The sequence below is a fragment of the Chaetura pelagica genome, unplaced genomic scaffold (assembly GCF_000747805.2).
Source record: "Chaetura pelagica isolate M959 unplaced genomic scaffold, ChaPel_1.0 scaffold159, whole genome shotgun sequence".
Classification (NCBI taxonomy): domain Eukaryota; kingdom Metazoa; phylum Chordata; class Aves; order Apodiformes; family Apodidae; genus Chaetura; species Chaetura pelagica.
Window position 1 is genome coordinate 1,296,774 of NW_009954555.1, and position 13,076 is coordinate 1,309,849.

The 13,076-nt window shown below is 42.3% G+C and overlaps 1 protein-coding gene across 1 annotated transcript in view; it reads left to right on the forward strand.

The window, feature by feature from the left end:
- The window catches only part of EXOSC10 (exosome component 10), a 14,330-nt gene extending 1,254 nt beyond the window's left edge, over positions 1-13,076 (forward strand). Inside the window, 22 exon segments of the mRNA XM_010005244.1 lie at positions 409-556; positions 949-1,114; positions 1,566-1,677; positions 1,959-2,034; positions 2,166-2,276; positions 2,702-2,845; positions 3,306-3,496; positions 4,144-4,300; positions 5,053-5,201; positions 5,310-5,360; positions 6,112-6,223; positions 6,869-6,919; positions 7,423-7,501; positions 7,697-7,779; positions 8,101-8,196; positions 8,851-8,925; positions 9,391-9,478; positions 9,710-9,783; positions 10,317-10,485; positions 10,965-11,026; positions 12,226-12,299; positions 12,884-13,076. Coding sequence (XP_010003546.1) covers positions 409-556; positions 949-1,114; positions 1,566-1,677; positions 1,959-2,034; positions 2,166-2,276; positions 2,702-2,845; positions 3,306-3,496; positions 4,144-4,300; positions 5,053-5,201; positions 5,310-5,360; positions 6,112-6,223; positions 6,869-6,919; positions 7,423-7,501; positions 7,697-7,779; positions 8,101-8,196; positions 8,851-8,925; positions 9,391-9,478; positions 9,710-9,783; positions 10,317-10,485; positions 10,965-11,026; positions 12,226-12,299; positions 12,884-12,914 — 2,299 coding nt within the window. The 3' untranslated portion in view covers positions 12,915-13,076.

The following is a 13,076-nucleotide window of genomic DNA, read 5'->3' on the forward strand; positions in this document are numbered from 1 at the left end:
TCAGTTGCCACAAGTTTTTTTCCTTGCAAAAATGTCAGTGGGAGTGCTTTTACAGTTATGTTTGGTATTTCCTCAGTCTGATGGTTTTCCTTTCTATTTTAAAAACATTTCCATGGGCTTGACCAGTGGTCACAGCAGCTAAGGCGGGTGGGTTATGGCCCAAAAGGAAGGAAGGTGATGTGTGACATGAGAGGAAACTAAATGCAGTTTGGCACAAGAACCTCACCACCTGAGAACAGGTCTTTAAAGTCATAGAGCTGCTTCTCTGAGGACAGTCTTCCTACCCCTCATCTACAGCATATTCTTCCCACATGTCTGTCTTGTGATCCCTAGAAGTTTGGGAAATGGCAGTGGAGGTAGCTACCCATCTGGCTTTGTTTATTCAGTCTGTGGCTGAGCATGGTAATTTAACAGGGGTTTGATTTTAACGCCTCTCTTTTCTGGAACTTAGGGTATTTTATTGGATGAAGCAGCAGGAGTGAACAAAAACCAGCAACCAGTCCTCCCTGCTGGGTTACAGCCCCCCCAGACCATCATTTCCAGCTGGAACCGCAAGGTGAGGCCTCTGCACTCTCTGCTGCCACCTCAGCTTTGCTCCCAGCACTGCCACTACTGATCTTCCAGTGGAGCCGAGTAGTTAAATATTCTGTCCCATTTTATATACACATCCTGACTTCTTCCCTCTTTTTCCATTGATCCAAACTTGATTCTGTGTGCTTTCAGTTGCCATTTCATTGTTGTGTACACAACAACTTTTCTTTTGCTCGTTCATATGAATTCAAAGAACTTCCATCTGTAGGTGCTGAACTGGCTGCAAAAGTGTGACTCACTTTGGGGTATAAATTTATTCCTTTGAATGTTGGGTCAGGCCAAGCAAAAGAAACTGAACATGTGTTAAGTCATGTGAGGTTTACCTTTAATAAAAGATTGTTTCCCTTTTTAAAATAGGCAGGAGAATCCCACAAGAGAACTCAGCCTGAAACCTTCCGACTCCTTCATGCCAAGAACATCACTCGACCACAGCTCAAGTTTCGGGAAAAAATTGACAATTCCAACACTCCTTTTGTACCTAAACTTTTTATCAAGCCAAATGCTTTGAAACCTTTGCCTGAAGGTAAGGGGTTTGGTTTTTTTTGTTGGGTAACCTGTTGAGAATATTTAAAACAAACCTGTCTTCACAGTCTAGAGAAGAAGTCATTGCATGTAAAAATAAATAAGAGCAGATGTTGACTGTTCAGGTGTAATAAGCTCAGTTGTTTACAGATGTGTATGATTTTCAAATGGTTGAAAAACCTTCAGAAAAATCTTTCAATCTCCTTCCAACCTCTTGAGCAGAACCACCTTGTGTCTTGCTTAACAACAGCCTGGTAAAACCTAGTAACTGAGTTGTCGTTAGATGTGTGGACAGAACTCTTGGCAGACAGCAAAAACTGCAGATCTGAATTGTTAAGATTTTTGATACTTCATGATTTTAGTAGATCTTGTGGTGGGTGGAGGAGACAGTAGTAGGCTGGGAACATGTTATGTGTGGGACCCAGTCCAGTTGTTCCATATTGGTTGTTCAGCCCTCACAAAAAGTGGACGGGAACGAAAGGAGCGCCCCGAGGACTTGGATGTGCCAGCTGCTTTGGCAGACTTCATACACCAGCAGAGGACGCAGCAAACTGAGCAAGACATGTAAGAAATTCAAATGAGAGCCAGGTGCTTGGAGCCTTGATGAAAATGCAGTGGTGTGGGCCAGTTGTGCTGGTGGTCTCATGTGTAGCAGCTCTGCATGTGTTGTGCCTGCACACTGTGTTGTGTGTGATTTGCTTTAGACATCTGCAGTTATTTAAAGCCTGTGCTTAATGAGAGACAAAATTTCTACTCAATAGACAAAATGTCCTAGATCTCAAAGTGTTCTGGCATCATAAAGATGACTGAAGTTTAGTCTGTGCTTCTCTTCCTAATTTCCACAGGTTTGCTCACCCTTACCAGTATGAGCTGGAACATTTTTCTCCACCAGATGGAGTTCTGACAAAACCAGAACCCCAGGTTAGTTGAAACTTGCTGCAGATGCAGTAAGTTTAGAGCCAGCTGCACTTGATGAAATTCAGAATTGAGGGTGGAGGTCAGGGGTGGGAGTTGACAGAGAATATGCCATGCCTAATAATTTGCTCTGCCAGATGTACAGGCCTGTCAAGGAAACACCCTGTCATTTTATCACCACACTGGATGAGCTGGTAGAACTAAATGAAAAGCTTATGAACTGTAAAGAATTTGCCCTGGATTTGGAGGTAATTAAATGGCCTTTTCTGTTGAAAAGTCACATGTACTTCTAGTCCCTAGGAGACCATTCTATCCTTCTCATCTGTCTTGTAGTCTTGTCTTTCTCCTGCTTTTTGTGCTCTCTGATATGAAAAGACAATTCATGACCCTGACCTGTCAGATATTATCTGGAAGGTTGGATTAAACTGTCACTATTGAGAGTTATCCAGTGGCTGTCCTGGCTGGATGCTTCATTCTGGACTTGATCTTTCAATGCATCCCATGTTTTTCATGTCATGGTAGTGACTGCAAAGAGAGAGGTTGTTCATCCGATTGTCTTTTTCTTTAAGAAAGTCCTCTGTGATGTTTCCCTCCTTCGTTTGAGGTGCTATTTGCTTTTTAGTGTTACTTCTGTAATGGGTCCTAGCTTATGTCTCTCTCCCATGTTTTTCAGCACCATTCCTACAGGAGCTTCCTGGGCTTGACTTGTCTGATGCAGATTTCCACCCGAACAGAAGACTTCATTGTTGATGCCCTGGAATTGCGCAGTGACATGAACCTTCTCAACGAGACCTTCACAGACCCTGCAATTGTGAAGGTCAGCTGCAAATTCACCAATTCACCACCAGAATTCTTTTTTTATTTATTATTGCTCCCTTAGTTTAATCTTTATTATAGTTACAAGCACACTGTGCTTGGTCACTTGGCTGTGCTGTCCTTATAATTAGTTCACCTTCCTATTTCTTTGATGTAAGTGGGGAGTTACTTGCAAAGTGCACTCATTTAGTAGCTCTGCACTTACGTGAGGGACAGAGAGAAAAGAAATCTGGTCCTAGACACACAAATACCATAGAATCATAGAATGGTTAAGGTTGGAAGGGACCTTGAAGATCATCAGGTTCCAACCACCCTGCTATGAGCAGGGACACCTCACACTAGAGCAGGCTGTACAAAGCCCCATCCAGCCTGGCCTTAAGCAGCTCATATGGAACCACAGCACTGCCAGCCTGGAGTAGAAATTTTCTTCATACCATTCTCAATTTGTTTTGCTTTTCAAGGTCCTTCATGGTGCTGATTCAGATGTGGAATGGCTGCAAAAAGACTTTGGTCTGTACTTGGTGAACATGTTTGATACTCACCAAGCTGCTCGTCTCCTCAATCTTGGCAGGCATTCTTTGGAGCACTTGCTGAAGCTGTATTGTGATGTTGATGCTGACAAGCAGTACCAGCTGGCTGACTGGAGGATACGGTAAAGACTGACCCCTGAAGTGGGCTGGAGCTATAAAGCAGCACTTGTGCTTGTCTGTATTGTTAAAACAGAGGCATGTGTCTAGTTGCAGGTTATTTTAAGAGTGACCAAGCACATAATTTACCTGGCTGTGCTTTAAGTTCTTCTATGAGTGTTACATTTTCCAATGTTTCTTGAGAAAACAAGTTCTTTTGGAGACATCAGGGAAGTAATAAGAAGCTCCTGGAAGCTCACTTCTTAGGAACAGCTCTTAATCACTTCAGTATTATGGGGAAAATCACTATTTTTTGCTCTAGAGCCTCCACAAAACATTGAGTTGCCTGCGCTAGGTAGAGCAGTGCACACCACAGAGATCCCAGGTCTGCTTTATGTAGAGGGAAAAAAGTTAAGACAAATACCATAGCAAGCAGTTCTGCTATCTGACTCAGCTACACTGCTCCCCTGTGTGTGAACAAGATGCCCCCTCAGTTGCAGGCTGCACAGCCTGTTCCCACTGTTGCCCAACAAATCCTTCAGTAAGGAAGAATTTCCATATTCATTCTTGCTGTCTTTTACCTGCGCTTGGCCCTAATTTGCCTTGCAAGAGTAAAGTGACAGTTTGGTGTGTCAGCTGAAATGTATTGGTGTATTTTTGGCTGTTTTTCTAGCCCTTTGCCAGAGGAGATGATTCAATATGCCCGTGATGACACCCACTACTTGCTCTACATCTATGATAAAGTGAGGGAGGCGCTGTGGGAGAGAGGGAACGAGCAGCCCACTCAGCTGCAGGTTGTGTGGCAACGCAGCAGGGACATCTGCCTGAAGGTAAAGCTTCACCTAGTTGGGTTGCCTGTCAGAGCATGGGCTTACTAGGACAGAAAGTCCTTTGCTTACTCAACCTCTGCTGCATAGATACAGGTTTTTTTCCCCTCTGTGTGTGTCTGAAAACAGCTGTATAAACTAACTCACTTGTGTGCAGTCATTTGTTTCATTGTTTGTGGCTGAATCCAAGCTAAAATCCTTGGATTCAGATGCCTTTTTGTTTTTTGAATGCTAGCACTCCTTGGCTTCCTGATGCTCTCAGGTGTGTCTTTTCCAAGAGAGGTGTTACATTTCCAGTTCTACTGGATGTTCCTAGAAGTTCCAAGCCTAGCTGGAGTTGCATTAAGAGATAATTATGTTGTGCCTGTGGAAGTAGGCACATAGGTCTATGAAAGTAGGCCTTGTCTAATGTAGTAAAGCCTGAAGAGATTGTTTGTCTAAAGCTACTTCTGGAGTTGGTGAGGGTGGCTTTTCAGCAAAAATGCTGAAAGAGTAAATGTAAAGCCTGAAGAGATTGTTTGTCTAAAGCTACTTCTGGAGTTGGTGAGGGTGGCTTTTCAGCAAAAATGGATGAGAAGTCTGTTTTTCATGGATAGGCTCCTACTAATAGTTTAGGGTAAAAGCTCCAAGGCTCATTGTACCTGAGATTATTCGGTCCCCTGATGTCGGTGTGAGATTCTTTCTTAGTGAAGCAAGGCAAACTGCTAAGCACAGACCTGACACTGATCATGAGTGGTTTCTTTTTTCCTGTCCAGAAATACATCAAGCCCCTCTTCACAGATGAATCCTACCTGGAGCTCTACAGGAGGCAGAAAAAACATCTTAACACACAGCAGCTAGCAGCATTTAGGTTGCTGTTTGCATGGAGAGACAAGATAGCACGTCAAGAGGATGAGAGTACAGGGTAGGAAGGCTTTTGTCCCTTTTAATTTGGGAACCTTGTGTACTTTGAAGGTATTTTTAAGAGTTTTTAACACTCTCTGTACATTCATGCTGCCTCTTTGTGTTGTAGATACGTGCTACCAAATCATATGCTATTGAAGATAGCAGAGGAGCTGCCCAAGTAAGTTTTGTTCCCCCTTGAGGAGACTCATTAGATTTTAATATCCAGCAACTCAGTCCTAGTGTGTAATTATTTCTCCACTTGGTCCCTTTCTTGCAGCTGTCAATACTGCTTTTCTTTGTAATGTTCAGTTTGGAAGAGAAATAAATAGCAATACTCCTTCAGAAGGCTCCAAACTAATTCTGGGATACATCTCTGATTTTATTCCACTAATAAAACAATCCTTTGCATTGCTCTGTGTCATGTATTATCCCTGAGATTCCTGCAGTGTCACAGAGCAAGAGAGGGATGAGTTTCCCCATAACATTTCTTTATTTTTTCCAGTTCCTAAAGTGGATGGGGTGGGAGGGAGCAAGAGGCAGATCACTTACAACACCCAATTCATGCAACATTTTTCTCAAACACTTGGCACTCATCATCTTAACATCCATACTTGAGAATAATAAAAATGCATCTTTAAACCCAAGTCCATGGCTGGGCTCAGCTTCCACAGATACGAGTACTGAACAGGGAATGAAATGAAATAGGGACAGACAGACCGACCCCAGGAAAGATAAGTGAGAATAGAGCTGAGTTAATGATTTGTTCTTATCTGCACAGACCTGGTAGAGAAGGATTTTTCATCACAGAGAATAAACTCTTGACATTAATCTGACTTGTCTTTTTCTCTCACTTGCACATCCTCTGAATGCAAATGCCTGATGTATCAGCCATCAGTACAGCTCACTGGAGTTTTCTCATCTCTCTTTAGAGAACCCCAGGGCATCATTGCTTGCTGTAATCCAGTCCCACCACTAGTTCGCCAGCAGATTAATGAATTGCATCTTCTCATCCAGCAGGCCCGGGAGATGCCTCTCCTCAAGGTAGGAGCAGCTCATTCCACACAAGAGACTCATCACCTGCTTCCCATAAGCCAGGGAAGGGAGCTAAGTGGTGACCTGTGATGATACCTATGCTGAAGTTTGCTTTTTGAACACTGTAAATTTAGTGTTCTGTAGTAGAGGAGAAAGCTAGATTGCAGCTGCTTCTTGTGTGTCTGTTGCCTGCTGTGCATTGGCTTGCACACAGTGTAGCTTCCTGGGAACCAGAGCAATAAAACAGACACCACTTGCACAGGGTGCAGTTGTCTGTCTTACATTGAACATCATGTTTGCCTGTGTGAGGAAGAACTGGACCTTGTGGAATCTGTTGGCTGTGTAAATTGATGCATAAATCTTTTACAGCTGTGGTGAAGTAAAAACAAATCCCTGGGTGTAAGAGATTCATTAGTTAAAACTTATTGCCAGCATGTTGATATTAATGCAGTGTTCCTCCCTGAGTGAAACAAAACCATTTGTGAGCATGAATGTGTCCTTCCTGTGTGAGGTGTTTAAATGTATCCACATGCAGAGGCTGCAGGAGAAGAAATGATGTAATGCTACTAGCCTGCTAGCTTGCAATAGGTGTGTTGAAAACATTGATAAGGAGGCAGGTGCATTTCACTAACTCATGTTTCTCTCCCATTCCAGTCAGAGATTGCTGTGGCAGTCAAGAAGAGAGCACCTCAGTCCAACCCTGAGGTACTGTTTATGTAATATTTGTTACCTAATGTCTTAAGGCTCAAACTCAGAAACCAACATAACAAAATTCTAGCTCCTAGGCTCATCCATTTGACAAACCTCTCCGTTTCAGCTTAACTGTCACTCATCACATTACCAGCTGCAAATTGGTGTTTTACAAACCACCATAATAGCAGCACTTAAGGTTTCATCAGCAAAAGCTGTTGGACAGTTTCATGTGGGTCAGTCCATACTGACTGATTTGTAGGAAGGGAAGTTTCAGATGAGTGTCTCAAGCTGATTTATTTACTCTTCTTGTACATAATAAGTAAAGCATCTCCTTAGTCAGTGGGTGGATACCCATTTGATGTCAGATGTAGGTGAGCTAGATTAAGAATATTCATTCTCTGAATTTCACCCTATTAGCTGATTTTTTATTAACATGTCTCTGCAATATTTGAAAACATACACAGATACTTAAGAGTTGTGTATTAATGGTGTATTAAACTTGAATCTGTCTGCAGAGGCTGGAGAACACCTTCTTTGGACCACATGACAGTTCTCGGGTTCCTGGTGATGATTTTCAGAACAACTCTGCCTCAGGTAATTTGGACTTAACCTAAAAACTGTACCAAAATGGCATGATGTGGCTTTGGGAAAATAAGCTGCTCTGAAGGAACTGTCAGTGAAATCTCATTACACAAAAGAGCAGTAAGATACACAAATAACTAATAAAAATCTTGTCTCCTTTTCATGTAGAGCCTGCACCAGTTTTGGAACACGGTTGTCTCTTTTCAGACAGTGAGAAGACAATGAATATTCAGGGTGTTCAGCCAGAGCCAACATGTCTTGTTGCTACTGCCACTGTCAGCATATTCAGTGTAAGCAACATGTTTATGATAGTGTCAGTATTTAAGTATTGGAAAATGTACTTAATAATCTGATAAGACTGTAAGTGTTGCAAGAAATATTAAGGTGGGACATGCATGCAAATGGCACTGACTTCCTGTCAAAAGCATATGACATGACCAAGACAAACCAGGTTAGGAGGCCAGCAAGTTAATTACATCTCTCTGGAGGGTTGCTGCCATCACTGGAGTTTCAGATAAAGTGAGAAATAACATGCATGGAATGGCAGTAGCCATAAGCAAAAATCAAATATAATTTTTCTCCCCCCTTCCTGTTGTTTTTTTGTTTTTTAGGAGTGTGATGAAGATGAAGGAAATGAGAAGGTTTTAACCACTGCACAGCAGAAAGCTCAGCGAATAATGGAGTCCTTTGAAAATCCATTTAGAATGGTAAAAGCTCCCAATACATATTTTTATTGGGACTCTACCCACTAAACTACATAGAGCAGAGGATGCTCTGAGCTGTTGTTTTAGGCATATCTGCAAGTGCATCAGCTGCTGCTCTCTTACTGGAATTGAGAGATTTTCCTTCTTGCAAAGCACACGTGTGGGCTTGTTTTCAAAACACATTTAAATGCCTCTCAGATGTGTTTTTCTACATAGCAAACAGACCTCTCACAGTTGCTTTTTTTTTTTTAATTAAGTTGGAGGTTTGTTTGATTTGCATCACATTTGCATCATCACATTTTCATCTCTACTTTATGGCCAGAGTTAGTGAGCTGACATTACTCTTCTAATGAAGCAGAAGAACAATAGAATACTTTGTTAGAAATTTAGAGTGGCAAATTACTAGGAAATAGTATCAAAATACGTTTTTTTCTGGTGTGTGGTTGAAGGTTGGTTTTTTGGAGGTTGTTTGTTTGTTTTTTCTTGAATATTTCTCTTAGCCTTGGCTGTTGTAACTTCCCTTTTCTAAAAAGTGATCTATCTCTAGAATGTTTCTTCAATCTGAGCTTTATAATTTGAAACATTTTAAGTGTGATTTTAGCAATGAGCTAAATATCGTGTGCAGGGTTTAAAGCAAAAGGTTTTTCCTCTTTACAGTACCTGCCTTCAGAACAGAATCCTGCCCATGTCTCCCAATCTGCCAAGTTTGACCCATCGTCCAAGATTTATGAAGTAAGACTTGTGTGAAATTTTTTCAGAATACTACAAAACAAACAAGTAAATAGATTATTTTCATTTGTGAACCTCAGCAGTGTTTCTTTTTCTTCTTAGAAAAAGAACCTGTAGTTTTGAGAAACTTGACATGTTTCTGAATCTGAATTCTTACTTTCTTTAGCTTTTGTAGCCTTTGAAGAATCAGGGATTGGAGACATTCCACTGTGTATTCCCTGTCTGTCAAAGCTACAAATTGCTACTGAAGTCTGTATCTGCCTTTGTTCTTGTGGCTTGTTTGTAGCTTAGAACTTCTAAAGCACATGGTTTTACTTTACCTGGTGCAGCAGATCTTAATCTCTTTTATAATCTAATTTGATCTTTCGTACTCTTAATGAAGACCAGCGTGTGGTAGCAAGTTTATAAACTCCCTTTTGCCATTAAAACTTCAAAGAAAGTGACCCCAGGTAATTTTTCTCATTGCAGATCAGCAATCGATGGAAGCTGATGAGTCAGACACAAGTACAGAAGGAGCCCAAGGATGAAACCAAGAAGAAAGCAGCCCAGCAGTCAGGTACAGCCAATCTTCCCTTCCTCAATCTGTTGGCCAGCATGCTTTTCTCAGGGCACACAGGTTGTTTCCCAGCTACAAGAAACCCTTAGATGATGAATTTACTAATGGATAAAACTGTTTGAGAAAGATTTGTATTCTACTTAGTGTAAGACTTGCTACAAGCTTGCTTTTTTCTAAGCTCCTGAGTAACTTACTCCTGCTTTTTACAGTAGTGCTTGTTTGTGTCCACAGCTGCTCGTGAGCAGGCACAGAAGGCACATGAAGAGGCAACAGAAAACATTGTGTCTGTTCGTCAGCAAGCTATGGTATTGACTTCCCTGCTTCAGCCTTTGCCCCTTTTGACCTTCATAACAGTTCAGAGCAAAATCCTGAGCCCTCTAACTCCCAGAATACCTGAACAAGTCTTTTGGTGGCATCTGTCTGTGATTCTGCCCTGTGTGCAGCAGCAGGTCCCTGGCCACTGTGCAGTGCCAATCCTCACAACCATCCCTGTCTTCAGTAGGGAGTGTTTTCCCCTTCTCTGCTCTTTACTTGCCTAAGCTCCCCCAAATCTGCCTGTGGGGCCACAGGGGATCTCAGCCTCTGATATCCTTTGAAATGACAACTTGGCTTTTCATCTGAAAAGCCCCTGCTGAGAGGGGGAAAATAAAAAAGCAGTTTAGGCCCAAAGAACACAGTGCTTTCCCCCTGCACTGTTCTTGCTACAGGCAGTAGCTGTCACTGGGGACTGGGTCCACTGGCAGCTTACCTGCATGCTGGTGTTGATGCCTACACAGAGATGTTTCATTCTCCTCCCCTGAAGTTGCCCTTGTTTCAATTCTGTGGCTTGCTTTCACAGCAGGAACAAGCTAATAAGAAGAGGGAGAGAATCATGAGTGAAACGGGAACAGAATTGCCAAAACAAGAGAAGAAACGGCCAAAAGCCTCTCAGCAACCAGAGGAGCTGGAAGCTCCCAAGCAGTTTACCCCCTTTGATTACAGCAAGTCCAACTTCAAAGTGTTTGCAGGTAAGATCTGGATCTCTTGTTAAGGTGCTGCAGGCTGTGCAAAGTGTTGCCCAGCTGAGCCATGAGAAGGCTGTGTGTGAATGTAGGTGCCGAGGCAGTGCGAGATGTCATCATGCACTTACCTTACAGTGGGAAACACAAAGAAATTAACTTGGGGAATGGGCAGTTGAACATCCCTTTTCTGGTTTGGAAACAAAATCCTGAAACCATTGGCCAAAGGGATTTTGGATTTGTATTTTCCTTCTTTTCTCTCTAGAGAAAGTAATCTGTTTATTTGAACCCCAGGAACTAGGGGACAAAGGAGATTTGTCTCCTTTGTAACAAGCATCTGTTGAAGAGCATCTCCTGCCCTTAAGAGACTGTTGTGGTTTTCAGTATGTGGGAGACTGCAGTGAAACCTGCTTATAATCAGAGGAACACCATGGCCTAAAGTACTGTTCCTTCTGGAAAGTTTTAGTGACAACTTCTCTCTCCCTTAGGAAGCAGCAAATCGAAGCAGTCGCCACAATTTGATCCTGCCAAGCAAGCTTACACAGGCAAGGTATGGACATGCCATGTAAGACAGAACAGAAATGTTGATGTTAGTATGTACCCAGCTGGAGACACTGCTGGGAAAGGCAGATGATTATTTCTTGATCTGCAGAATGTTCCCTAACAGCACTTGGTACCGAGGTGCAGTTACCAATCACATGCTCATGCTTTGTATTGTAGCCTCTTCCCATTCAGGAAGAGCATTTTGGAGGCCCCTCAGACTCTTGTTTCTTACCTCTTCATACATTGTTCACACCTACACCCCCATACCTCACAGGCATGTTACTTAGATCACAACACCACAAATTCCCAACACCAAACTCAAGGCACTCAGAAATCTCCCTCAGTCCATTTATTTCCTGCCATGGCAGATTTGTGTGTTGCCACATTCTCCATCAAATACCATTATTAGGAAAACAGCCTCAAACAATTTTTACTTAATTTAATGATAAATGAGGTTGGAGAAAGAAAACACAATCAATCAAACACATACTTAGGGAAACCTGTGACCAGCACAGGGCAGTTTGTGTCATCACTGTCACCCCTGCAGACCAGGGTTGCCTAAATGCCCCCATGTATCCCCTGCATAGTGCTCATGTGTGCAGTGTTTGGGTGCTGATGGGTGATGTCATGGCCATTCAGGCATGAAGTAACAGGATTCCCATCCATGAACTCATTGGGCACTTGAGCATTAATGATAAATTTGAAGCTCATTTATTGCATTTCAGCATCTTTCCCTGTACATTCTGCCTTCCTGCATATTGAACTGGAGGGCAGCTGCTGCCAGGGAGCATCTGAGATGTTCACTAAAAAACCAATATTTTAGAAGATTAAAAAGTTTATGCCTGATAGTGTAGGAAACTGTTTCCTGTGCAGCCCCCTTGCTCTGTCAGTTAAAAACTTATTTCAAAAGAAAAAGAGAATTGGATTGGTGAATTTTGGACCACCTGTATAGATCTTGCTGTCTGGCTGGGGAAGATTTGTTGTGAGTGGAGTCTTGTGCCTCACATATCAAGGTTAGCCCAGCAGAACAGCACTTGCTCAGATGCATTCAGTGCATGTGAAGTAAAGGAGTTCTAAAACACAAAGCTCACAGTGTAAAAGCTCCTTGAAGGGACCTGACAGCACAATAAATCTCATGGAATACACTGTATTTGCCAGGAACCTCACTGTGGTGGTGGTGTGTTTTGTTTTTTTTCTTCTGTGCAGAAATTTGCTGGAGCCAACAAACTTCAACAGTCTGGAAACAGAAGCATGTCCTACCTGGCAGGGAAGGCTGAAAGGTGTGTTGTCAGCCTTGCTCTTAGCCCAGCTTTTTTCACACCTGTGCCCTGGAGCTATAGGCAAAGAGTAGCTATTGTCCTCTCTTGCTGTGGGAGCTTAAGCACATGTTTAATGGGAAGAGGTTGCACAACACCTGCTCACCTTCATTGCACAGCTTGACGTCAATTTGAAGGGAAAAAAAAAGGAAAGAAAAAAAAAGGGCTTAGTCAGGATTAATTCTAGGTGGAAGGTTTGAAATGCTGAGGCAAAAGTTTGTGTTGATAGATGTAGGAGCTGCTTTTTTTGGCCATAAAAATGGGTAGAGGTGGGGGAATATTTGCCTAGCTTGGGAGGAAGGTAAATAACAGAAATGCCAAATGTGAACATTCTTATTCTGAATGGAGACTTTAAGTGTAGCTTACAAGGCTTGATCCTTGTGTATTTAGTCATTAAAGAGCAACAGTAGGTAAAGGCAGCACTGGAGAAAGGAAGATTCTTAACTGCATCAGGACCCTTTCTCAGCAGTGTTGTAACCTAACGTAGATTTTGAATCTCGAGTGAATTGAGAGTAAGAATTAAAGTCTTCTGTAACTGTCTTTTGCAGGAGTTCCAGGCACCACTGGCCAAAGAGATAGTCCCTGTTACAGGACCTGTGGGAGTTACTGCTGAACAGAACAACAGTCAGAAGTATTGTCACCATGAAAGGCAAACACTGGTCATTGAGCAGTTTTTGTACAGAAATGTTTTTAAAACCATTAAAAACCTTTTTTTTTTTCCCAAAAGGAATAACATCTTAA